Source organism: Gigantopelta aegis, chromosome 7 (genome assembly GCF_016097555.1).
Source record: "Gigantopelta aegis isolate Gae_Host chromosome 7, Gae_host_genome, whole genome shotgun sequence".
Taxonomy (NCBI): domain Eukaryota; kingdom Metazoa; phylum Mollusca; class Gastropoda; order Neomphalida; family Peltospiridae; genus Gigantopelta; species Gigantopelta aegis.
The window spans coordinates 13,733,492-13,760,139 of record NC_054705.1 but is presented as its reverse complement, the minus strand read 5'-3'; the positions used below and the strand labels follow the sequence as shown (position 1 = coordinate 13,760,139).

Genomic DNA, 26,648 nt, shown 5'->3' with positions numbered 1-26,648 from the left:
TCTTTCACAGCAGCAAGTTTGAAGAGTTATGGATCCAGCACGGAAAAACAGCAAATGTTTCAAGATGAATTCACCTACAAGCATGATGGGTATGTTGCGTACATTTGATTTGTTAAACTAATGTTGCGGTGATCATATCCATAAAATGTTGCTGGATTAAGGCAAGGAGAGAGGTTAATGGTGATACATTATGTGTTGTCCATTATGCCTCGTTTAAAAAAGGTAGAAAACAAACGAAATCTTTTTTTTTTAAATAGTTCTCATTGCACCTTAGTTTCTCGTCAATGGTTCATACGGGTCGTGGATATCCTGGAAAGTCAAGCAGGCTTTATGCCAGAAAATAAATTGAGGGTACGTGTTAAAAATCAAACGGGTATATTTCAAAATACTAGTTTTGGTGTCTGATGGAATTTGACACTTTGCCCTTGTATTCCTTTTAAGCCATTCACATTAGGAAGTAAAGTAATATAGTTTTGTATGAGGCAGTATGAGCTGTGTTAATACCATGTATAACGAATTCCTTAATTAACCCATTTTGACTTTGTGAAATTTAAATATATAGTTTTGGTATCAGACACTGATAGAGATCAAAGATGCCAACTTAACAGAATTAATCAAACGTGTATGAGGGAACTTTGATTAACCAATGTTTCATAATCAAGAATCATATTTGAAATCTAGATTAACTAACTTACTTCTTTGATTTACCTTTGTCTTCTATAGGCATTTTAGTTTTGGTGTCCTGTGGAAGTTATATTTTGGTGTCGGATGAAAACAAAAATTCATACATTTCATCAGCATAATTTTAATGATAACTTATATCCAATCTAGATATATATTTTGAAGTGCTTCCTGCATCATTATACTTCATTAAGAAATGACAGTCATGACTCTTAACGGGGGAATTCCTGAGTTTACATACATTTAAACATGCCCCCGGCTAACAAAGTTTTCTAATGAATAAAACTGGATATTAATTGCAGTTTCTTCCTTATAATATAAATGTGGATACACCATGTGTTTCTTGTATTGCCAATGTTTACAGTAGCTTAAACAAGATTCTTTAAAAAAAAAAATAATAATAATTTTAAAAAATACGATGTACGAAATTATTAAAGGAAAAAAATCAGTAAGTGCCGCTTATTAGAATGTTTGGGTCTGGTGTTGACCACTTTTGAAATATGTCCATAAGTACCCTTATTAGGTGGTTATAGAGTGGAACTCTTTTGACATTACTGGACATTGAAATTCATGCACTTTCACATTTTTTAAACAGTAGTTCTCTTACTATTATTTTTCTAAAACTAGCACAAAAATATATGATCAATTCGCATCAAAATCCTAATATCATGTTGCTGACGTTTGGTCAATAATCGAGAAATGTCTTTAAAAGCCACGAAACAAATGCAGCCTATTAGGCCTATTGGTAGTGTACGCTGGAGCAAAAAACTACCACTCACGATACTCAAGTGATAATGTCCTTTTCTTTGGGACTATGTAATTGGTCAATTGTGTGATATTAGATGAAAAAGCCTACTTAATCAAGAGTTTTTTACATAATTATTTATAGTAATAAAGCATGCCGGTTGATAATCCATAACCATTTTAGTGGTGGTAGGTTTATACCAATACCCAGTGATGTTAACAAAAATACCGCCTGTAGGTACTTTTGTGTCTAGACGGCGGTAATTAATAGCTGTCTACTTACGAAAGGTACACCTACCAATCAGAAACCACAGGTGGAGGTCATTGAAAGCATCGGCATAGACCAATTAACTTAGAAAACACCCCGTTTATCATTTAGGTACGAAGGCTTTTGCATGGACAAAACAAGTTACAGTTATTTCCACTTTGACAATGGTGGTTTATTTTGTATTGTAAAATAACATACACTTATTGCTGGCGTACTATTACAGAACATAGCACAAAAATGAGGTACGTTTCTTTCTTCAGTTCTAAGAATAATTCCTGGCGTGACACGTTAAATATTACTTAACCACCGGCTCGCCAGAGGGCGTATTCAATGGGATAGTACAAAATGGTTGCGTCCGTTATATATAATAGCCGTCACATTTAACCGTTTTATTAATCAAATATAATAATATACTTGTTGATATTAAGCAATAATGTGCATTATATATCGTTGAATATGCATACCAGTCCAAAAGCCTTGCGCGAGCATTCCTTTAAGTAGTAGTAGTATTAGTAGTAGTAGTAGTAGTAGTAGTAGTAGTAGTAGTAGTAGTAGTAGTTGTTGTTGTTGTTGCAGTAATTCAGTAAAGCCACGATTTAAGGAAAGCTCAACTTCCATTTGCGATTGGCAGTAAACTGAAATCCGAACATAATTATCGACAAAAACCAGTGGCAAGTGGAGATCACTTAAAGCTTATATCACAATGATAGCTTCGTGTTGCCAAGGCAACGGACATGGGTGATGGAAATCAATTAACATAGGTTTTTCCTGAAGAAATTGTGTTGTACACAACCAACAGTTCGTCTCAGTGGTAACCTCCAGTGGACAAAACATTTATTCCCTGAAGACAAGTAGAGTCTACACTAAGTGTTGTCATGTCGTCTGCTGTCCATAAATCAAGCAGACCAGCTAGCTAGATAGATAGATAACTAGTTTAACGTGCTCATATACCACCAGGGTTTCGAACACGCCCATCCAGGGCATAAATTAAGCAGACTAGCTAGCTAGATAGTTAGATTATCTAGTTTAACGTGCTCATATACTACTAGGGTTTCGAACACGCCTATCCAGAGTCCGACCTCCGATAAGACCAGCTAGACTTCGCCGTGTCGTTTGTTGGCCACGAAACAAGTACCAGTAGATTCGATAGACTTGTCATATCGTTAGTGGTTCATATAACATGTAGATTTGATGGACTAGCCAAGTCGTTTGTTGTCCATATAACAAATAAATTTGACAGACTTGTGATGTCGTTAGTGGTTCATATAGCAGGTAGATTTGATAGACTTGCCAAGTCGTTTGTTGTCATATAACAAATAAATTTGATAGACTTGCCATGTCATTAGTTAACTATAAAACAAATAGATTGATAGACTTATCAAGACGTTTGTTGTCTATAAAACAAGTAGATTTGACAGACTTGCCAAGTCGTTTGTTAACTATAAAACAAGTAGATCTGATATGCATGCCACGCCGTTTGTTGTTTATAAAATAAGTAGATTTGATAGACTTTCCAAATCGTCTGTTATCCATAAAAGTAGATTTTATATACTTGTCAAGTCGTTCCTGTCTATAAAAAGGTAGGTGAAGTAGACTTGCCAAGTCGTTTATTAACTATAAAACAAGTAGATTTGATAGACTTGCCAAGTCGTTTATTAATTATGAAAAAGGAAAAAAAGTAGATCAGGTATACTCTTTTTAAGCGTATCTTGTCTATAAAACAAGTAGATTTGATAGACTTTCCAAATCGTCTGTTGTCTATAAAAGTAGATTTGATAAACATGCCAAATAGTTTGTTGTCATACATTACCAAACAATTGAAATTTTAGTAAAACAGGGCCGTAGCTAGCGGGGGAGGGGGGGGGGGGGCGGCAAGGGATTGTTTATATGCACTTTCCATAGACAGGATAGTATATACCACGGCCTTTGCCACATCAGGGGCGGGACGTAGCCCAGTGGTAAAGCGATCGCTTGGTGTGCGGTCGGTTTGGGATCGATCCCCGTCAGTGGGTCCATTGGGCTACTTCTCTCTCCACTCAGTGCACTACAAAAACAATTAGTTTTTAGTTGTAATCCGTGTAAAAATGCGTAGTGATTCCTTTGTATCCCTATATAGCTGTTTGGTAGTAATACTAATATGAATAAATGTTGTTATCCAGGTTTTCTTTGTTTTTATTAGGGTAATAGTCAGCCTGCCGCCTACTCCACTCCCGCCCGTAAAAAATGACGGTCCGTACACCTGTTTTCCCGTTTCAACGTCACAGACTTGACACCCAATAGCCGATGTATTTTTTCGTGCTGGGGTGTCGTTAAACATTCATTCATTCTTTATTCGCTCTATTGTACCTTTTATCCAAATGTGTTACTGGTTTGTAGATTGGAGCTGGACGGAGCCCAGTGGTACAGCGCTCGCTCGCCGTGCGGTCGGTCTAGGATCGATCCCCGTCGGTGGGCCCATTGGGCTATTTCTCGTTCCAGCCAGTGCACCACGACTGGTATATCAAAGGCCGTGGTATGTACTAGCCTGTCTGTGGGATGGTGCATATAAAAGATCCCTTGCTGCTAATCGAAAAGAGTAGCCCATGAAGTGGCGACAGCGGGTTTCCTCTCTCATTATCGGTGTGGTCCTTAACCATATATTTGACGCCATATAACCGTAAATAAAATGTGTTGAATGCGTCGTTAAATAAAACATTTCTTTCTTTCTTTGGTTTGTAGATTAATCAAACTTGATGTCAATGTCCACGGCTTCAAGGTCGGGTCTGCGAGTTTAATATTTATTATAATATGCATGGACACTTCGTATCTCTAGCTTGCTGCGAGGATGATGGCGTTCGATTAGATTAGATACGTCGCTACGTTGACACTGCGAAGCAGGTGCTGAAGACAATTTACACGTTGGAACAACAAAACAGAATCCACTGCGCGTTTTGCCACAGTTTCCGAAGACAGTTCAACTTCACCTGCCTCGGCTCGAAATCCAGTCCTGGTATCAGTCAACAACTTGCGTGCGAAAACAAAATTTATTAGGATACTGGTTAACAGAGATCACAAGTCATGTTGATGAGAAATATTGATGTTTGATCTCCTTCTGAATAGCTAAATCGGACGTGTGTGGAGTTTCGATAACGAAAGAAATGGTATCGATAGATATGAAATAATTCTTGATACAACCGTTCGAAGGGGGGGGGGGGGGGGGGGGGGGGGGGGGGGGGGGGGGGGGGGGGGGGGGGGGGGGGGGACTTTCGAAATTTATATAAGGAAACAGTTTCAATGTGCTGATAAGACGAAAAGTGTTATAAGGACCCAATGAGAAAAGTAGTCTCAAACAAAAAACATTAATAATAATAATAAATAAATAAAATAATACAAATTTGGAACAGTTGAAGTGTTAAAATAATAACAATAATAAAATACGAAAAAGGTTGTAAGTCTTTATAACAGCGAGTTGTTCTGTATTAGCAAAAAAACAAACAAACAAACAAACAAACAAACAAAAAACAAAAAACACAATAAACAAACAAAACCCACACACACCAAAAAAAAAAATCCCAACAAAACAACACAATTAATAAAGAAATTTTAAAATAAAAACATTAAATTAAAAAATAAAAAATATATATATATATATATATATATATATATATATATATATATATATATATATATATATATATATATATATATATATATATAATTATATAAGATAATAATAATACAAATAAATAATAATATAAATAAATAAATAAATAATATAAATAAATAAAACAATAAACAAATAAATAAATAAATAAATAAAAATAAAAATAATAAATAATAAATAATAGGCCTAACAGCGGTTGATGCAGAAGCCATCACGCGTGTGTGCAATTGGTTTTCGCTTCTGCTAGTGTATATCAGCTTCCATCCGGTGGAGATATCGGACACCGTACAGTATCGATCCGACGGATTGTAGACACGATCATCCTTGATGTCTGTGCGCAGAAGTCGCATTTACGACACAGGACTATTAGTGAGAAAAACAACCTGCATCTTTATTTTATAATCACTTGCTTACGTGAACGCATGGGTCCGTGGGACATCAACCGCAACTGGTGACGTCACCTGATAGAGATAAACCACCAACTACGTTGATTACAACGCAAGCCTGAGATTTATCAATAAGCTTTTTGTGAACTAATTGCTGTTTTTCTCCCACCCGATCAATACAGAATGGATCACGCATATATAAGTAAGTTCATTACCTTTTCTCCTTTTCATTTATTTCGATTATTTTTATTATTCTCCTGTTACTCATCAAAATCCGTTTTTATCGCATTTCACGCTAAACGAGTAGTCCAGGTAAGGTTTTTGTTAGAGGCGGTCTAGTTAGAACGCTGGGATTTACACAAGATTTACACGAACAATCGAAATACAGCTATGTCCGACGATGGCCCAGGTAAGTGAATATAATTTTGCAAATACTACTACTACTACTACTACTATTACTACTACTACTACTACTAATAATAATAATAATAATAATAACAATAATAACAGGGATTTATTCAGGCGTTCTGAAGTTCCGAATATGAGCCTTTTCTCAAAAGAAAGTAACACTGGTATATATATCTCGGGAATTTGTAGTACACAAATTGAGAATTTTCATATATATATATATATATATATATATATATATATATATATATATATATATATATATATATACACACACACACAGTAAATTACTCTTATAACGACGCAGAAAGTACCATGATCGTTAGTTCGTTATAGCAGTATTTCATTGTGCTCATTTGCATAAGTTGGGCATTAAAGACGCACACCCTAGTTCCATCCAGCGAAAATAAATTATAATTTGGTTAATCTACAAACCTGTAACACACTTAGATCACGTTTTTGTCAAATGGAGTGAAAAAGCAGGTTTTATATCGATAAATACCATGGGAATCCCCATGTCCCAATTGCTTGAAATAATTTTGAAAGTTAGTATTCTGATGTCACCGGTAGATGTCGCTCGAAGCACAACAATGCCTACGTCACGACATATTTCACAGAGTGCGCACAGACTTGGGGTGCGTTCTTTTCACCTCTCCTGGACATGTTCCAACTGTTCTGTCCTGGTTGTATCCCCTCTCCAGATATCGTAAGACTTAGCAAAAGTATTGGTTTTAAGGGTTTGTAACGTTTTGTATTGAGACACTTACTTGTCTGAACTTTATTGTTACTGAAAATGTTCACGAACTGTGAAGAAAAATCTCACAAATGAACAACAAATCGGATGTTGATTGCGCGAACCGTGCACGAGAAAACAAACCGAACCAAAATGATAACGGTCACGTGGTATACCAACATCTGTGACGTTTACACAGGAAGATTCCCTCTAAAAATAGATTGAACCTCGGTTTTTTCTCGATAGCACGTCTTGTGAAAAAAATGCTAAAAATGCATTTCGTGGTTTTACAAACATCAGGATTACCAAAAAGCACTTCAGGTGAATGGAAATGTGTATTCTAAATAATAAAATGTAAGTTAAGTGCAATTTTATTTGTGAAAAATGGGGTTTAATAGCGAAAAACAACGCCGTAATGGTTAACAAATAACTGTAACTAGGGTGTGTCCCTTTAATACATATGAAAATATATTTAGTCAATCTACAAACCCGTAACACATTTGGATAAAGTTACAGTTGAATGAAATATGAGTCTGTGACTATGAAATGGTGAAATATCCTCAAGAAATATCTTTGCACGTACAAATTGGACATTATTGGGAGACCAAATCCAACTTTCGGACGGCCTGACACATATTGAATATACAGATACTGGTATTGTAAAGACGAAGATGTACTTTGTGGTCGTCAAACGATTTTAACAGTGTGAAACATCCTATAAAATGGTAGTCCGAGTACTCTGACCGTAAAAGAGTAAGACGGACATTTGGACAGTTATGACCTGCGTATTTAACCGGAACATTACTGAAAGGGGGTGATGTCGGGTTTCTTCCTGTTGTGTGTGTATTAGTGATTAATATGTTCAATATTTGTTATCATCGAACTCGAAAATAATTAATGTATATATATTTAACGTCAAACATAATTACATAGGATTGTTGTGGTTATTATAGCGGGATTCTTTGACTACCGTTTGGTAGGCGCAGATTGCGTAGTTTTGATATTCAGTTTTCTCTGGCCACAATAACTGTCCAAATGTCCGTCTTGCCTTCTTACGGTCAGAGTACTCGGGCTACTTACAATGGCAGCAAACTCGAGAGTGGTGGTGGTGGTGGTGTGTGTGTGTGTGGGGGGGGGGTCGATGGGAAGGGCGAATGCGGACAAAACTCTATTTTGTAATTATATTGGTTGTCTTTAAAAAAAAAAAGAAGATATATATATAGATATATATAAATATATATATATATATATATATATATATATATATATATATATATATATATATATATATATATATATATATATATATTAGCTACAAAATTTTCTATTTCATTATGAAAGAGAACCACTTACAAAAAGGCCTATGTATCACGGATTGCCAATAGGCAACCAAATAACCGTAGTTTTAAATTGCTAAGGTATTGGTAACTAAACTAATTCCTGTTTAGGGCCCATCAACACCATACAACCAAACAAGGCCAAAACATTGTTTGCGGGAACGCGACCATATCTAGAAGAAAAAAAAAGACGGCACTTAATTTTTACATATTTTTTCGATTATGTTTTTGTTTTCAATAATAGACAGACATACGGATATTTGATTAAAGTCTCACTCAGTATATACACAGTAAAATATGTCAGAAATATTGTTAATGAACAATATAACCTTATGGAGTTATGAGAGACTAAAACATCACATTATCAATAGTAAAACATACAGGCTATTATACATAATACATAATATTATACAATAAAATACAAGGTACACAAGAAACAGTATTATTAAACAATATAATCATGGATGGAGTTATGAGACTAATGCATTTAAATAGTAAAACCTGCTGACATTTATATACGTAATAAAAATATACAAAGTAACGAAATAAACAGACAAACGAGAATCGCTGAAGAGCACACAGTTTTTCTTGTTCAGACAATTAAAAACAAATCGTAAATTAAAAAAAAACTAGCTGCTAAAAACAGCGGGTATCTAAGGTCTTCATACAGAGGGCACTTCATCACAACATGGAATTCATCTTCAATTAAAAGGCATTTACACATTGAGCAATTTCGCTCCTCGAGTGGTACACGTTCATATCTGCCGGTTTCTAAACTTAAAGGTGCAACACCGCTTCTGAACTTAGAAACAAATACTTCTGTTTAAACCTGGCAAGAGCGTTGAGATATAAAATTCAGTAAAATATTCACTTATTAAATGTTTATAGGTTTTGAGTTTGCCAGTATTCTGACGTATCCGTACTGACCACGCTGATATATATATATATATATATATATATATATATATATATATATATATATATATATATATATATATATATTTCGTAACGAGTACGTTCATTAATACATTAACAATATCAGTGTATATAAAAACTGGGTTATGCAACATATCATAATCACAGATATATATATATATATATATACGTAGAATCTCGTTGGCTCGACCTCGGAAGGGTCGAACACACCGCAACGCTCGAACCAAAAATGAAGTCCCGAGTTTTTTGTTTGGTAAACCTTTATATTAACTGCTGATGAGTCGAACACGTCCAGGGTTGACTATAAGCCTTCGCTCTAACTAAATTATCGGTCCCATCTGTGTTAATAGCTATATGTCCCTCGAACTGGTCATTCATCAACTATCAAAATTAATGGTAAACCACCACACTTAAAACCATCGGATTAAATATTTAGGCGGAACGAACTATAGATGAATCGGGGAATCGCAACAATAGCCATGCAATCCTTTCGTTACAACACCTGTCATGTTGTTTGTTACGCGGCTATCGGTAATGAACTTTCACGTACAACGTATATACACACATACATACATGCATACATACATATATATAACATATATGTATATACCTACATACATACATATATATAACATATATGTATATACCTACCTACATACATACATACATACATACATACATACATACATACATACAACATATATATATATATATATATATATATATATATATATATATATATATATATATATATATATATATGTTGTGCCCAAATGTCTAAGATCTAAACAGTCTAAAGATTATAGCCGTACAAATGTCCGTCTAGCTCTCGACTACTCGGGCTAACACATTACATATTATCTTGACCCATAGGGACAAGTGCAGAGAAAACAAAAATTAATCTACCTAATTTGCTTTCGGCATATTCCTGAAAACACCTTTTCTTTGTTGCTGGTTTTTCTTTTTTTTTACATAATTGTTTTAATTATTATAGTAATTTTATTAATATTATTTCCATAAAGATCTAACCGTAGTTTTAAACTGTCGAGGCGTGGGTAAACACAAATGACTTTTAACATTCCCATTAACGCTGGGTTTTTTTTTACAAATTTCTTCAGCCGCCGGGGTTTTATCGGTAATCCTTGATGCACGTTGACGTAAATTGGAAATCCATTAGACCACAAGACAGCTCGTCGAGGTAGAAGTAATGTTTCTTCTCTGCAAAGCTTAACGAGCGCCATGCAAGCTTTTAAGGGCTCTTAGAGAGTTCTCGCATAGGAAGTATCCTGTATGGAGGAAAGGGGGTGGAGGTGGGGGGTACCTATGTTGAATGGCATGCCGATTCCGGTGAGTGGTTGCTCACGGCGGGCCCCCATTTTTGTTGTGACAGAGAAAGGAAGGAAGCTAGCCGTTGTAAAGTTGCACTCCACCATTTAATGTTTCATGCAAGTCAAATATAATGGAATTGTGATCTTTAAAGGGTGATAGTGATGTTAAAGCACACGGCATTACGGCGAAGTCTGAGGTTAAATCAGGAATGGGCGTGGCTGAACCGTCTGGACATGGGCACGTTAAAGGGACATACCCTAGTTTTTAAACAATAAGGCATATTTTTAAATATTAGAGCCGTTTTTGTTAACTAAAATCATACGTTACTTAGATTGTATTGTTTAGGTTATCCATTTCCGTACATTCGAAGTGATTTTGGTCATCCTTGTGTTTTTAATATCACAAAGTGCATTTCTCATATTTTTAAAAACGCAAGTGCGTCTGAGAAGTAACAGTTATGGAGTCGAGTTTAGTCTATTTTTAGAGGGTATTTCACCATTTCAAAGTCACAGACTCATGTTTCACTCAATTGTAACTTTATCCAGATGTGTTAAGGTTTGTAGATTAACTAAACTTAGTGTTAATTTCCACGGGTTGAAACTAGGGTGTGTCTCTTTATAGGGACATTCCTGAGTTTGCTGCATTGTAAGGTGTTTCCAAAAAATAAAATATTTCTACGATTAAACTTACATACTAAATATATTTTCTTGTTTATAATATCAGTGTCTATATATTCAATGTTTATCTGGTTGTCTTAATTTTGTAAGAAGCCCTAACTGGATTTTGTCTTCAAATAATTACGTACGTATGAAAAAATATATATTTTAGGAAATAAAATGAAATTTAAACTAATACAAATATTAAAACGATCAGAAACACGTTTAATATACAGCTACTAATATTTTAGGCATAAAAATATATTTGATTTATAATTACAATCGTTAAAAAAGTATATTTTAAAATTGCAGCAAACTCAGGAATGTATCTTTAACAGAGTTTCCTTCCTTCCATTACAGGTATCGTTTACTTAGTGTACCACCAATGACTCTGTGACTGCTCTTTTGATACCTTGTGTAACGACACCACTTGAGCACTGTGATTTATTAATGATCGGCTATTTAGGCGTAGGTGCAGGAATTTTAAAAACGATGTATGTGCGTGTGTGTGTGTGTGTGTGTGTGTGTGTGGCGTGACTTAGCCTGGTGGTAAAGCGCTCGCTTGATGCACGGTCGGTTTGGGATCGATCCTCGTCGGTGGGCCCATTGAGCTATTTCTCGCTCCAGCCAGTGCACCACGACTGATACATCAAAGGCCGTGGTATGTGATATCCTGTCTACGGGATGGTGCATATAAAAGATCCCTTGTTGCCAATCGAAAAGAGTAGCCCATGAAGTGGCGACAGCGGTTTTCCTCCTTCAATATCTGTGTGGTCCTTAACCATGTCTGACGCCATATAACCGTAAATAAAATGTGTTGAGTGCGTCGTTAAATAAAACACTTCCTTCCTTCTTTCCTTCCTTCCTTCGTTTATAGGGGTATCGAGACATGCTCCCCCGGAAAATGTATTGCAAAAAAAAGATGTTAAATCGAACAGGGGGAAGGGGTTCGACCCTCGAAACCGTCCACCTGCATAATCGCGCCTGCTACTGGATGTCAAACATTTGGTATTTATTGACACGAAGTCTTAGAAGAAACCCGTTATATTTTTATTTGCCATCTGCAGCAGTGGATCATTCATATGCACTTTCCCATGGACAGAACAACACATACCATGGCCATAGATCTACTCGTGGAGAGCACCTAATCAAATAATGGGTCCACCGAGGTGGTTCGATCCTATGACGCACGCACCTCAGGCAAGCGCTCTACCAACTGAGCTAATACGTCTGCGTAGTTTTCAGTTCACTTTTTATTTCACTTTGTATCCAGAATTCTTGTCAAGAAAATAACTCTTCGCGCCGATTAACAGCACGTTACAATACCTGTATCCCTGAGTTAATTTTGCAAATAATATTTGTTGGATAGCTAATAATATGTAATTATTTATCTTTAAAAAAAACCCTCACATATGCGTACGGTCTCCCAAATGTTTTAAAGTCGCAGGCTGATTTTTGTTAGAATTAAACGAAAATGCCCGAATCTGGTTAATTATGTGTGGTGGGTTTTTTTTGAAATTTGCATTACTACCTGCATACCCCCCCCCCCCCCCCCCCCCCCCCACACACACACATACATACACACAAGACTCGGGCACTAGTGTAGACAAATTTTTATATTAAATGGTGGAGGGGCACTTTATCTGAGAGGGTGGACAACCACCTTGTCTTTGAGTCATGTTATAGGGCGACAGCAAAATATATAACGTGGTGGGGCGGAAAAAGAGGAGAGACTGAGGGAAGGGGTGTAGCATGGTATATGATATCTTGTCTGTGGTATGGTGTATATCAACGACCTAGTGCTACTAAATGGATAAAAATATGGTTTCCTCTCTAAGACTATATGTCAGAATGACCAAATGTTTGAGACACAATAGCCGATGATTACTAAATCAATGTGCTCTAGTGGCGTCGTTAAACAAAACCTTTAACTTTAAACGTTAACCGTAACCGATATGGCATGAATACATTAAATATGAGAAGCACCTCGGTGTGATTTCAGCTCCGTAGTTAATTACAATACATTTCCATGTATATTTACGGTTTCTGTCTTTTTCTCTAGAATATATTAAATATTAAAGGGACATTCCTGAGTTGTAAGATGTTTCCAACTAATAAAATATTTCTTCGATTAAACTTGCATATTAAATATATTTTCTTGTTTAGAATATCAGTGTCTATATATTCAATGTGTTTCTGGTTGTCTTAATATTTGTAAGAAGCCCAAACTGGATTTTGTCTTCAAATAATTTCGTACGTATGAAAAAAACCAAAAACATTTTAGGAAATAAAATGAAATTTAAACTAATACAAATATTAGAACGATCAGATTCATGTTTAATATACAACCACTAATATTTTATGCAGACATATATATTTGATATGTAATTACAATCGTTAAAAAGTTAGTAAATAACATCTTTAAAATTGCAACAAACTCAGAAGTGTCCCTTTAATGTAACGACCGTGTCACTTACTCACTGTCAATCCTGTTCAATAACCTCTGTATTCAGAAAACATTAATTTTAGTGTTTTGTATCAACGAAATCTTCACAATTTCTTGCCAAGTATAAAGTTTGTTTTGTTTAAGAAAGAAAAAAAGAAAGAAATGTGTTATTTAACGCCGCACTCAACACATTTTATTTACGGTTATATGACGTCGGACATATGGTTAAGAACCACACAGATATTGAGAGAGGAAACCCGCTGTCGCCACTTCATGGGCTACTCTTTTCGATTAGCACCATCCCACAGACAGGGTAGTATATACCACGGCCTTTGATATACCAGTCGTGGTACACTGGCTGGAACGAGAAATAGCTCAATGGGCTCATGGACGGGGATCGATCCCAGACCGACCGCGCATCGAGCGAGCGTTTTACCACAGGACTACGTCCCGCCCTGGGATCACACCAATGCTAAGGGCGACTGCAACAGCAACCCTCCTCCACAGAGTCAGGTATAGAACAGAATAGATTACGTTCCGCCCTTACGTTATCGGTTATTGAATGTCAAGCAATTGGTCATTTTTATGTATAGTCTTAGAAAGAAAACCCGCTACATTTTTCCATTAGTAGCAAAGGACTATTTATATGCATTATCACACCGACATGATAGCACATACCACGATTTTTTATAAAACAATCGTGGTGCACTGGCTAGAATGAGGAACAGCCAAGCGCCAACCGACCGGGATCGATCGTAGACCGACAGGGCATCAGGCTACTTCCCGTCCCCTTGCGAAGTATACATCTGGCCTGGTGCTTATAAAACTTTAGTTAAACTTGAGAGTCTGAGACACTAATGTCATGACAACGCCATACAAATTGTATACGTGTGACGTCATTAGAAATTAAGTCTGCGATACCTTTGCAATCGAATAGGGATTTGGCGAAATAGTTGTTGATTCTGTTAGTGTCTATCTTATGCCTCGTCTATAAGAGAACAGCCACTCCCGAGAAAACCCTTTTACTGGAGATTGCGCCCCTCTTGCCCTGCCATTCACAGACTCCACTCCCGAGGAGATCCTTTTACTGGAGATTGCGCCCCTCTTGCCCTGCCATTCACAGACTCCACTCCCGAGGAGATCCTTTTACTGGAGATTGCGCCCCTCTTGCCCTGCCATTCACAGACTACGGGCAGTTTACTGTATCAAAACTAGCACCGGACAGAGCTCTTTGAGCCACAAGGTGCTTAACTAACGTGCAGGTGTATACCTGCGTCATATTTCACTAATTGGCTCGATGTGTTGTCTATAGATCACGATGTGTATTCACAGATTTAATTGCCAGACGCAGATGGTTTAACGTTTTCCTGCGTTTCTCATTAACCGACGTCAATTGTGATTCCAGACTAGGCAGATTCAGACAATAGGAATCGTCATATTGATTATTATCGCTAATCGAGCACTGCCCGAGAAGTCTGTTACAGGTTCCAGTTTACCAAATCAGTTTCTGTTGGCAATAATGTTAAAGGGACAACCAGGTCAAATAGTATGTGTTGTATAAGATATTAGATACATACCTGGACCACCAAAGTTAAAGTTTGTTTTGTTTAACGACACCGCTAGAGCACATTGATGAATTAATCATCGGCTATTGGATGTCAAACATTTGATAATTCTGACACGTAGTCGTCAGAGGAAACCCGCTTAATTTTTCCATTAGTGAAAAGTGATCTTTTATATGCATTTCCCACAGACAGCAAAAGACATACCACGGCCTTTGACCAGTTGTGGTGCACAGGTTGAGGCAAGAGAGAACACAATAAGAACCACCGAGATGAACAAAAGATATACGCGTAATTTTAAAATTTGTAATCATTTAAAAAAACCAAAAACACGATTATTCCTGCTAACTGGGGGCAGCCATTTTGTTTGCTTTTCGTCGCCCCTAGTATTTACTAATAAAATTGATATATTATATAAGCAGCCCTACCCACCTAAAAAGCATATCAGTTGGCCTGTTCGTCCAGCTGGAGAAGACCGTAATATTAATGTGCTTATTCTTTCTTTCTTTCTTTCTATATCTATATCTATATCTATATATAGAAAGAAAGATATATAATCTATATCTATATCTATATATATATATATATAGAAAGAAAGATATATAATATCCGACCACAAATTGTCGGGAACAAACTTACATCAATGTTATTCTGTTCATTACACCGCAATTCACACCTTCCGACACCGACAGAGCAAGTCAGGAATAAACATGCATCCGACATCTGAAAACACCTCTTTACAACGACATTGCATACATGTACTCTAGGATACCGTTGCGCCTTGGCACTACACACAACCGTTTGGCATCCTTGATTTCATCGCGAGCCGACAGTGTCACATGATGCCCGAGTGCCTGATGTCGACTAAATCTATATACGTGTATTGCTTTTGAAAATAAACCTGCAGTCATTCAATTAAAAGATTAACTTAGAACAATCAAGTCTACTAGTTTTAGTGCATTTTGTAAACGAAGTGTGTACTAATCGTAGATATCTTTAACCAAGGAATGAAGGAACACACATTTTATTTACGGTTATATGGCATCGGATATATGGTTAAGAACCACATATATATTAAGAGAGGAAACCCGCTATCGCCACTTCATGGGCTACTCATTTCGATTAGCAGCAAGAGATCTTTTTATATGCACCATCCCACAGACACGATAACACATACCACGGCCTTTGATATACCAGTCGTGGTGCACTGGCTAGAGCGAGAAATAACCCAATGGGCCCACCGACCGGGATCGATCCCAGACCGACCGCGCATCAAGCGAACGCTTTACTACTGAGCTACGTCCCGCCCACTTTTAACCAATGAATGACAGTGAATGCACCTTGATTAATAATAATAATATATTTAATAGCTGGCTGTGATCGATCCCAGTCGGTGGGCTATTTCTCATTTCAGCAAATGCACCACGACTGTTATATCAAATACCTGTCTTTGGTATGGTGGATATAAAAGATCCCTTGACTCCAATAGAAACAAAATATAGCGGGTTTCCTCTCAGCCGATGATTAATAAATCAATGTGCTTTACTGGTGTCGTTAAATGAAACACATTTTTATAATGGCAAATTCCATATAACGACAAAGTGAGCCAGGGACGAACGTGGTCGTTGTAACGAGATCTGACTATAATTATGTATGTGTGTGTATATATATACTCTTCAAAAGAAGAAACGCAAAACCACATTGTCGTAACATTTGGAGAATTGATTTAATTATTGAATGGTGAGTCCGATAATTACCAAATGTTGCAGGATTGTTCACAATGCACTCTAGTCCATTGTGAGTAAGTGATAGGACACACCACCAAGGTCAAGGTCATCTGGAGTCAATACCGGGTGTGGCCTCCGCGTGTGTTGACAACTGCCTGGCACCGCCTGCCCATTGAAGCAACCAGAGTACGGATGACGTCCCGGGGGATGGTGGCCCACTCGGCCTGCAAGGCTGCTGCCAGCTCGGGCAGGGTCTGGGGCTGTGGTTGTCGCTGTCGGAGGCGTCGGTCCAACTCGTCCCATAGATGCTCAATTGGGTTCAAATCCGGTGATGTCGATGGCCAAGGAAGGACATTAATGTTGTTGTTCTGTAGGAAAGCCGTTGTGAGACGTGCTGTGTGAGGCCTGGCGTTGTCATGTTGGAACTCTGCGTTGGCGTTGGCCATAACTGAAACGATGTGTGGCCGGAGGATCTGGTCAATGTAGCCCTGTGCATTCAGGTTGCCCTGCACGTGGACCAGGTCAGTTCTGCCAGTGTGTGAGATGGCTGCCCACACCATGACACTACCCCAGCCGAATCTGTCCACTTCCTGCACGCAGTTTGCCGCATAACGTTCACCACGACGCCTATACACGCGACATCTTCCATCATGACGTCGGAGCAGAAATCGGGACTCGTCACTGAACCACACCTGTCTCCATCGCAGTTGAGGCCATTGTCGATGAATCTGGCACCACTGCAGTCGGAGTCGACGGTGTTGTGGTGTTAAGATGACACCTCGAACTGGACGACTGGCACGAATTCCTACCTCACGTAGGCGGTTCCGTACGGTCTGGTCGGATATCCTGCGCAAACCTGGTATTGCTGCGGCTGTGGAGGTGGCAGTAGTCAATCGTTCCCGAAGGTGGCGTACCCGGATGTAGCGGTCCTGCCCGGGGGTAGTGACCCGTGGTCGACCGGATCTAGGGAGGTCACGTGTTGATCCATGTTGCTGGTAACGGTCCCACAGTCTGGAGATGGTGCTTGGGGACACATGGAATGCCTTGGCAACGGCCGTTCTGGATTCGCCTGCGTCTAGTCGGCCGATGGCATTGTTTCTCTGCAGTTCACTGAGACGTGGCATGTCCTGGATTGTCAACTGTCGGCCAGATACAGAGGCCAGACAAGCGAACACCCTGCACTTTTATACTGTCGGTGTTCATGTTGTACGTGCAGACAACGCACGTGCAGTGGTGACATGGTTTGCACGTGGCTGCGTTTTTGCGAATATTCACATTTTGGAACTTTATTGTACAGTAGCTGCGTTTTATCGAATGTAACCGTGGGAATGTGTTTGGGACATGCAATGACCTTATATTCACAAAGCATGAACCGGTAGGAAACATAAAATCGGAGTTATAACCCATTTGTACCCTTTTGCGTTTCTTTTTTTGAAGAAATATATATATATATATATATATATATATATATATATATATATATATATATACACTCTTGATAAAATGTAGGGGAAACTGAAATATTAAAAAATACGTTTTGACCACAGACATCCTTGTAAAGAACGTTCAGGTCTGTTTATCAACACACCGAAACACATTCCATAGTTTGCACATGCATCACGCAGTTGCCCCGTACACGTGCGTGGGGTGTCATTCTTGATTTTGACAATCACTGTGGGGCATTATTTCTGTCAATGTTTTCCATTCTGTTGATCATACAGTTGTTATTGTTTTGTTTTTAGTCATTTTTATTGTTTGAATTTACTGATAAAAAACGTCAACTTTCAAATTTCACTTCTGATCCAAATCGTCGTTCAAGATCTTTGGTGGTCATAAAACCTACTGTAATACTGAACTACCAGTTGTAATGTTTGCCCAGTTAATTCACTATAATCATATAACTATTCCCCACAGCAAATATACCTTACAATTTTGGCAATTGTAAATTCTTATTAGTGTTCCCCTACTTTTTTGAAGAGTATATATATATATATATATATTTAATCCCCAACCCCCAAACACCTCAATAGTTTATATATTAGCAAATTATTAGAATCAATCTGACGTCTGCCATGACCAGTTAGTGTCATCCAATAATAATTTACGAGCAATCGAAGACACCATGCATTTTAATTGCTGCCTCGGGTATAGCAGGTAGTTTTAACGAACGTACCATGACAGCTGTATACAATATCACTATCACTATCACTATATGGATACGGGTTGAGTGCGTCGTATAAACAAGTGTGGTGTTCCTAATCCATGGACGTGAGACTCCCGAGAAAGAGGTTCTGTTCAGACACCTTCGGAGTTCTTTGGCAAGGCACAAACTGCTGAATGACATTACTATAACAGGGATGTTATTTTTCAGCTTTTTATCTGATTTCAGCTTTTTTTGTGTTAAATAATTTTCACAAAGTGTACGATAGACTGGATTTGATCTGCATGAAATGCTACCCCCCCCCCCCCCCCCAAACCTCCAACTTTATATAGGTATGGTACAGATGTTTCAGGTTTTTTAAAAGATCACTTCAGTTTTTATTTTTAAAATGCCCATCACATCCTTGCTATAACCAAGAGTCTGTTTTACAACCATCACTTATTCAAGTTATTCTTACATATTAAAAGGAACGAAGGAAATGTTTTTTTAACGACGCACTCAACACATTTTATTTACGGTTATATGGCGTCAGACATATGGTTAAGGATCACACAGATATTGAGAGGAAACCCGCTGTCGCCACTTCATGGGCTACTCTTTTCGATTAGCAGCAAGGGATCTTGTATATGCACCATCCCATACACAGGATAGTACATACCACGGCCTTTGTTACACCAGTTGTGGAGCACTGGCTTCTTACATATTGGAGTTAGACGTAACAACCTACAATCCACATTTTCACTTCTGTCGTTCATTCATTTACCTACGCCAGAAATACGAAGGGGAAAACGAGATACTTTTTTGCTTGCCGTCCCGTCGGCAGTGGCGGATCCAGAAAATTCATATAGGGGGGCCCCAGTGATATGAGGCGGAATGCCAGTGGACATTTGGGGGAGGTTTGGAGGGGATCGTAAATAAATGAAAATTAATATATAATAAAATTATAACTGTCGCAAAATTTAGGGGGGCCCGGCCACCCCCCCCCCCCCCCCCCCCCCCCCCCCCCCCCCCCCCCCACCCCCGATCCGCCTCTGATTTTATCTTGATACAGAATTTGTAGTTTACCGGTCCGAATGTTCGGCAGGATTTTTTTTTAGCCAATTTCGACCCATTGTTGAATAGTTTAAAGTTTGTTTACCGTTTCTTTTGTGTAACGACACCATTAAAGCACATTGATTTATTAATCATCGGCTACTGGATGTCAAACGTTTGGTAATTCTGATATATTGTTTTAGAGAAGAAACACGCTACATTGTTACATTAGTAGCAAGGGATCTTTTATATGCACCATCTCATAGATAGGATAGCACATACCACAGCCTTTGGTATACCAGCCGTGGTGCACTGGCTGGAACGAGAAGTAGTCCAATGGGCCACGGACGGGGATTGATCCCAGACTGGCCGCTCATCAGGCGAGCGCTTTACCACTGAACTACGTCCCGCCCCTCCATGAATTGAGGCCTGCCTTGAATTAAAAACCTGCCTCGACCAGAGGCAGGGTCTCAATGCCTCGACCAGAGGCAGGGTCTCAATGCGTCGCGAAATAATAACAAAAACAACACGAGTCCGGCCTGAGATAATGGCCTGTTTACACCAGTCCAGTCTTGTCAGGAAAATGACCGAGTGATACTCGTCAGTTCCACTGCACGACGGCAAAATCTTCTGGGTTTGTTAAATGCATATAATAACCTTATTCTTCAAAGCCACACTATCTCAAAACAAACAAATGTGAGATAACCCATCAACTTAAAGGGACATTCCTGAGTTTGCTGCATTGTAAGATGTTTCCGACTAATAAAATATTTCTTCGCTTAAACTTAAATATTAAATATATTTTATTGTTTAGAATATCAGTGTCTGTATATTCAATGTGTTTCTGGTCGTCTTAATATTTGTAAGAAGTCCAAACTGGATTTTGTCTTCAAATAATTTCATACGTACGAAAAAGCAATATTTTAGGAAATAAAATGAAATTTAACATAGTACAAATATTAGAACGATCAGAAACACGTTTAATATACAGCCACTAATATTTTATGCAAAAAAATATATTTGATATGTAATTACAATCGTTAAAAAAGTCGATAACATCTTAAAAATTGCAGCAAACTCAGGAATGTCCCTTTAAGTACAATATCATAATCTGTATTGTACAGCCCCCTCCCCCCCCCCCCCCCCCCGACTAAGGACTTCCTTTATAAAAACAAATGTAATAATTATAAAATTAGTTTTCTTTTTTTTATTTGTCATGTAATTTAATTTCTATGTTGAGGGCCCCCCCGAACTCGAAGTGCCCCTTCCCCGGGCCCCCAAGGTCTAAATCCGGCCCTGTTAACGACACCCTAGCATTAAAATGCACCTCAGCGGTTGACTTCTATATCAAAAGGGTGCGGGATACATAGTCCAGTGATACAGCGCCCACTTGATGCGCGGTCGGTCTTGGGTCGATCTCCGTCGGTGGGCCCATTGAGCTACTTCTCTCTCCAGCCAGTGTATCACGAATGGTATTTCAAAGGCCGTGGTATGTGCTATCCTGTCTGTGGGATGGTGCATATAAACGATTCATTGCTACATAAATGACTGCATACCACATGCACAGTTGTGATAGTGTAATAAAAATAAACAGAGAGCTCAAAAATTATCGATGTTACGGTATTTAACGAGAAATATAGCATTGCTGTATTAGAGCTGGAATTTGTGACTACCTTTTGGTAGGCAGCGATTGCGCATAATTTATATAGACAGAGAGCCTTGAAAACTGTCCAAATGTCCATCTAGCTTTCTTACCGTTAAATAGCTCGAGTACTCTAACTGTAAGAGAGATAGACGGACATTTGGGCCGTCCAAATGTCCGTCTAGCTCCAACGAGAGCGTCGTAACCGCCCAAATGTCCGTCTAGCTCCAACGAGAGCGTCGTAACCGCCCAAATGTCCGTCTAGCTCCAACGAGAGCGTCGTAACCGCCCAAATGTCCGTCTAGCTCCAACGAGAGCGTCGTAACCGCGCAAATGTCCGTCTAGCTCCAACGAGAGCGTCGTAACCGCGCAAATGTCCGTCTAGCTCCAACGAGAGCGTCGTAACCGCCCAAATGTCCGTCTAGCTCCAACGAGAGCGTCATAACCGTCCAAATGTCCGTCTAGCATCAACGAGAGCGTCATAACCGTCCAAATGTCCGTCTAGCATCAACGTGAGCGTCCAAATGTCCGTCTAGCTCCAACGAGAGCGTCATAACCGTGCAAATGTCCGTCTAGCTGTCCGTCTAGTTCCAACGAGAGCGTCATAACCGTCCAAATGTCCGTCTAGCTCCAACGAGAGCGTCATAACCGTCCAAATGTCCGTCTAGTTCCAACGAGAGCGTCATAACCGTCCAAATGTCCGTCTAGCTGTCCGTCTAGTTCCAACGAGAGCGTCATAACCGTCCAAATGTCCGTCTAGCTGTCCGTCTAGTTCCAACGAGAGCGTCATAACCGTCCAAATGTCCGTCTAGTTCCAACGAAAGCGTCATAACCGTCCAAATGTCCGTCTAGCTGTCCGTCTAGTTCCAACGAGAGCGTCATAACCGTCCAAATGTCCGTCTAGTTCCAACGAGAGCGTCATAACCGTCCAAATGTCCGTCTAGTTCCAACGAGAGCGTCATAACCGTGCAAATGTTCGTCTAGCTGTCCGTCTAGTTCCAACGAAAGCGTCATAACCGTCCAAATGTCCGTCTATCATCAACGAGAGCATCATAACCGTCCAAATGTCCGTCTAGCTATCTTACATTCAGAATACTCGGGCGACGACAAAGCGTACACTTAAAAAAAAAAAAAAAAAAAAAAAAAATTGCCCCCCCCCCCCTTTAAAAAAAACTCCCTATGGATCCACCCTTTGACTGTGGTAACTTGATGTATTTCATTGTCTATTTCCAGATGGTAACCTGAATGCTGGTATGGGGGATGAGTTCATGGTGGCCGCAGATCTGACTCTGTACGGAAACCCGCTCAGATGTCTCACCAGCCGGAAGAAGAAGCCAGAACCGAAACCGGAGCAGGCGAAGGAACAGAAGCCGGAAAAGAAAGCGGACCAGCCGTCCAACCAGGACAAGAAAGGCGGGGAAAAGACGACACGAGAGAAAGAGTTAAACATGGAAAGAAAATGTTCCAATGAAGAAGATTTGATCGCTGCACTGGACAAGATAAATTCCGACAGCAACGAGACGATTGCTGCGGACCTGACCAAGTACAATAGCCCATTGGACGACAAGATCTGAGACTGCTGAACGTTAGTTTCGGTAGCACTATACCAGATAACATCCGGTAGGGGTCAAAGTTCAAAGTGCATCTATTTGGTTTTTTGATGGCGCAGATATTACTACGTTACCAGTCCTGCTATTGTTGATGAACGTAACCAGGGTTTTTATGTCTAAAATTTGACTTGACGACAACAGCTTTGATTTTTGGAATTTTAGCGTCCTTTTACAAGAACAACAAAAAATAATAATTTAAAAGAAATAATTAAAACATATAATTTTTATTTTATTTCCAAAAACAGCTTAATAAATTAATTTTTATTTTAAAATATAATACTATACATATATGCTTTTATTTATTCAAATGAATATTTATTTTGCGTTATGAAATGTTTTGGGTAAGGGAACAAGTGTTTGCCAAATGTTACGTATCGTTTAAAAAAAAAAAAATCTGCATATAAATAAAGTGATGGCAATGTCACTGCTACAACAGGTCTGTCTAAGCCGTAAGATATGCAATAATATACAAACGTGATATCTACATACAGATTGGGGAATATATAGTCCAGAATTGAGGGGGAAAACGACATAGCATTTGGGAAATGGTGGGGAATGATGTCGATTATCGCAGTCTAGAAACACAGGTAATAAAACCCTGGTAACAAAGTTTGTTGTTTAAGAAAAAGAAAACAAATCTTGAAAATAAATGTATGCAATTTTATTTCACCTAGTACCGCTATGCTTGAAACGTGTATGGGGTACCTATAAAACTGATACACAAATAATACTTAAAAAGCGAAGAAAGAGTGTGTGTTTTGAAAGCTTTCCGTTGTAATGAAAATAAGCCATGTTATAGGTACCATTTTTTTCAGTTAATATTTCGAGGGAGGTGTTGTAGGATTCATATTTATGGGTCATAGTTTGGTTGATATATTGCATATAGTAATTTTTGTCAGTTACGTTTTCATCCCTAACAAGACCTTTATTTTCCCTCCCCCCCCCCCCCCCCCCCAACACACCAACAAAATAAAGACGGATGCTGCGTTTTCATGCTGTTTGTAAACATGTTTTATATTCTGGGTTTTCAGCCCTAACATCACTATCATTTGACCTCCCCCCCCCCCCCTTAAAATAAAAACCAACAACAACAAACACAGATCCTGATTTACTCTCGTGAAAATATGTTTAAATATAAAGTACTATTCGAATAAATACATTTTGCTTGGCCCTTGAAAGAAATAGAAGATTCGTATGTATGAAAATAGTTTAGTCAAATATCAATATTGAGACACTACAAAACATTAAGATGTCCGGAAATGCATTGATTATAGAAATATTCACATTCTAAGCAAGAAAATGTAAGTAAAAATGTAATTGTCATAATGTAAAAATATTGTATTTTCCGAAAACCTACTAAAGTGACTACAAACCCAAATCTAATTAAAATTAGCTCCACTATTACTACTGGTAGACCCAGTAAAGCTAATTATAATCAGATTGTACAAACCCAGAATAATCCCTTTAATGATAATTGTTGAATATGGGATTTTATTTGGTATAACACAGCCATATTGATATAAAGGGTTTAAAAACACAGTATAAAATATGATCAATTATTGAGGCTTTTTTTTTTCTTCTTCTTCCTCTATTTTTAAATCGTTAACTTACACATTACATAAAGAGTAAGACCCCAGTTTTTACTTACATCTTACTGTTTAGAATATCAATGTTCGTACATCCAAAGTGCTTCTGGTCATCTGGTTTGTTTTGGGTGGGGTTTTATTTTTCTTTCTTCTTTTTTTTTATTTTTCCTTCTTTTTTTTTTTCTTTTTTTTTTTTTTTTGGAGGTGGGAGGTTCGAGAGGGAAGTTGCAATTACATTTTCGATAATTCTATTAACACAGATACTTCTGAGACATAACCGTTATCAAGCCAAGCTCCAATATATAGAGGATATTTCATGTTTTGTTTTTTTATGTTGTCAAATATGATTTACATCTCATCGAGTGAAAGAAAGAAATGTTTTATTTAACGACGCACTCAACACATTGTATTTACGGTTATATGGCGTCAGACATATGGTTAAGGACCACACAGATTTTGAGAGGAAACCCGCTGACGCCACTACATGGGCTACTCTTCCGATTAGCAGCAAGGGATCTTTTATTTGCGCTTCCCACAGGCAGGATAGCACAAACCATGGCCTTTGTTGAACCAGTTATGGATCACTGGTCGGTGAAGGTGGTTTACACCTACCCATTGAGCCTTGCGGAGCACTCACTCAGGGTTTGGAGTCGGTATCTGGATTAAAAATCCCATGCCTCGACTGGGATCTGAACCCAGTACCTACCAGCCTTTAGACCGATGGCCTGCCATGACGCCACCGAGGCCGGTCTCTCATCGAGTGAAGTTTGCAATTATATCTTATGAGTCGCGCCTGCGCGAAGAGTGTGATATGATTACAAGCTTCACTTGATGAGATATAAATCACATTTGACAAAAAACAGGAACATTTCTATTTATTATATAACTTTTGGCAAGTTACCTTTATTTTTAAAATACCAGCAGCAAAATAGTTCCGGCTTTCTTACAGTGAAGATAACACTTTCTACAGTGACGATAACACATTTTAGAGTGAAATAGTGAAATGTTTATTATCCTTGACCAATAGGCAAATTCGTTACATATTCCCTGGTTATGAGAACATACAATTATACTCGACCAATAGGCGAGTTCTATACATATCCATAGGCTATGAGATAAATTACTATCGACCAATAGGCGAGCTCGAAACATACCCACCGGCTCTAAGATAACTATACTCAACCAATAGGCGAGTTTGTAAGTGTAAATAAATAAATGTTATAGCCTGAGTTGGCATATTATTAATGTAGATTAACTTTGATGACTATTTATGTTTATATCAGTTTGTTTCCTCGTCCAATTAATGTAATTATAAGTATGTAGGGTTACAATTTTGTTTTTAATCAAACTGTCTCGATTCTGTCTGTCTGCATGTACCTCCGTCTGACTGACAGTCAGAAAGTTAATTTTCACAACAAAAAAGAGGTAAATTTGCTAATTCTCAATTAGTTAAAGTTTATTTTGTTTAACGACACCACTAGTGCACACTGATTTATTAATCATCAGCTATTGGATGACAAACATTTGTCAATTTTGACATACAGTCTTAAAAACGAAAGCCGCCATATTGTTTCATCAGTAGCAAGGGATCTTTTATATGCACCATCCCATAGCGAGGATAACACATACCATGCTCTTTAATAAGCTAGTCATGATGCACTGGCTAGAACGAGAAATAACCCAATGGGTCCACAGACGGGGATCGATCCCAGATCGACCGTGCATCAAGCGAGCGCTTTACCACTGGGCTACGTCGTCCCC

The 26,648-nt window shown here is 38.4% G+C and overlaps 1 protein-coding gene across 2 annotated transcripts; it reads left to right on the top strand.

Annotated features, from left to right (window-relative positions):
• The first annotated feature begins 5,612 nt into the window (after positions 1–5,612).
• Positions 5,613–25,311, top strand: LOC121377568. Of its 2 annotated transcripts, none has more exons than XM_041505616.1 (2): positions 5,613–5,924; positions 22,925–25,311. In XM_041505616.1, exons 1-2 carry the CDS (start codon positions 5,906–5,908, stop codon positions 23,263–23,265), a joined length of 360 nt encoding a protein of 119 aa, XP_041361550.1. In that variant the 5' UTR covers positions 5,613–5,905; the 3' UTR covers positions 23,266–25,311. The 2 variants fall into 2 exon arrangements, with proteins under 2 accessions (XP_041361550.1, XP_041361549.1); XM_041505615.1 differs by lacking the exon at positions 5,613–5,924 and adding an exon at positions 6,052–6,131.
• Positions 25,312–26,648: the final 1,337 nt, after the last annotated feature.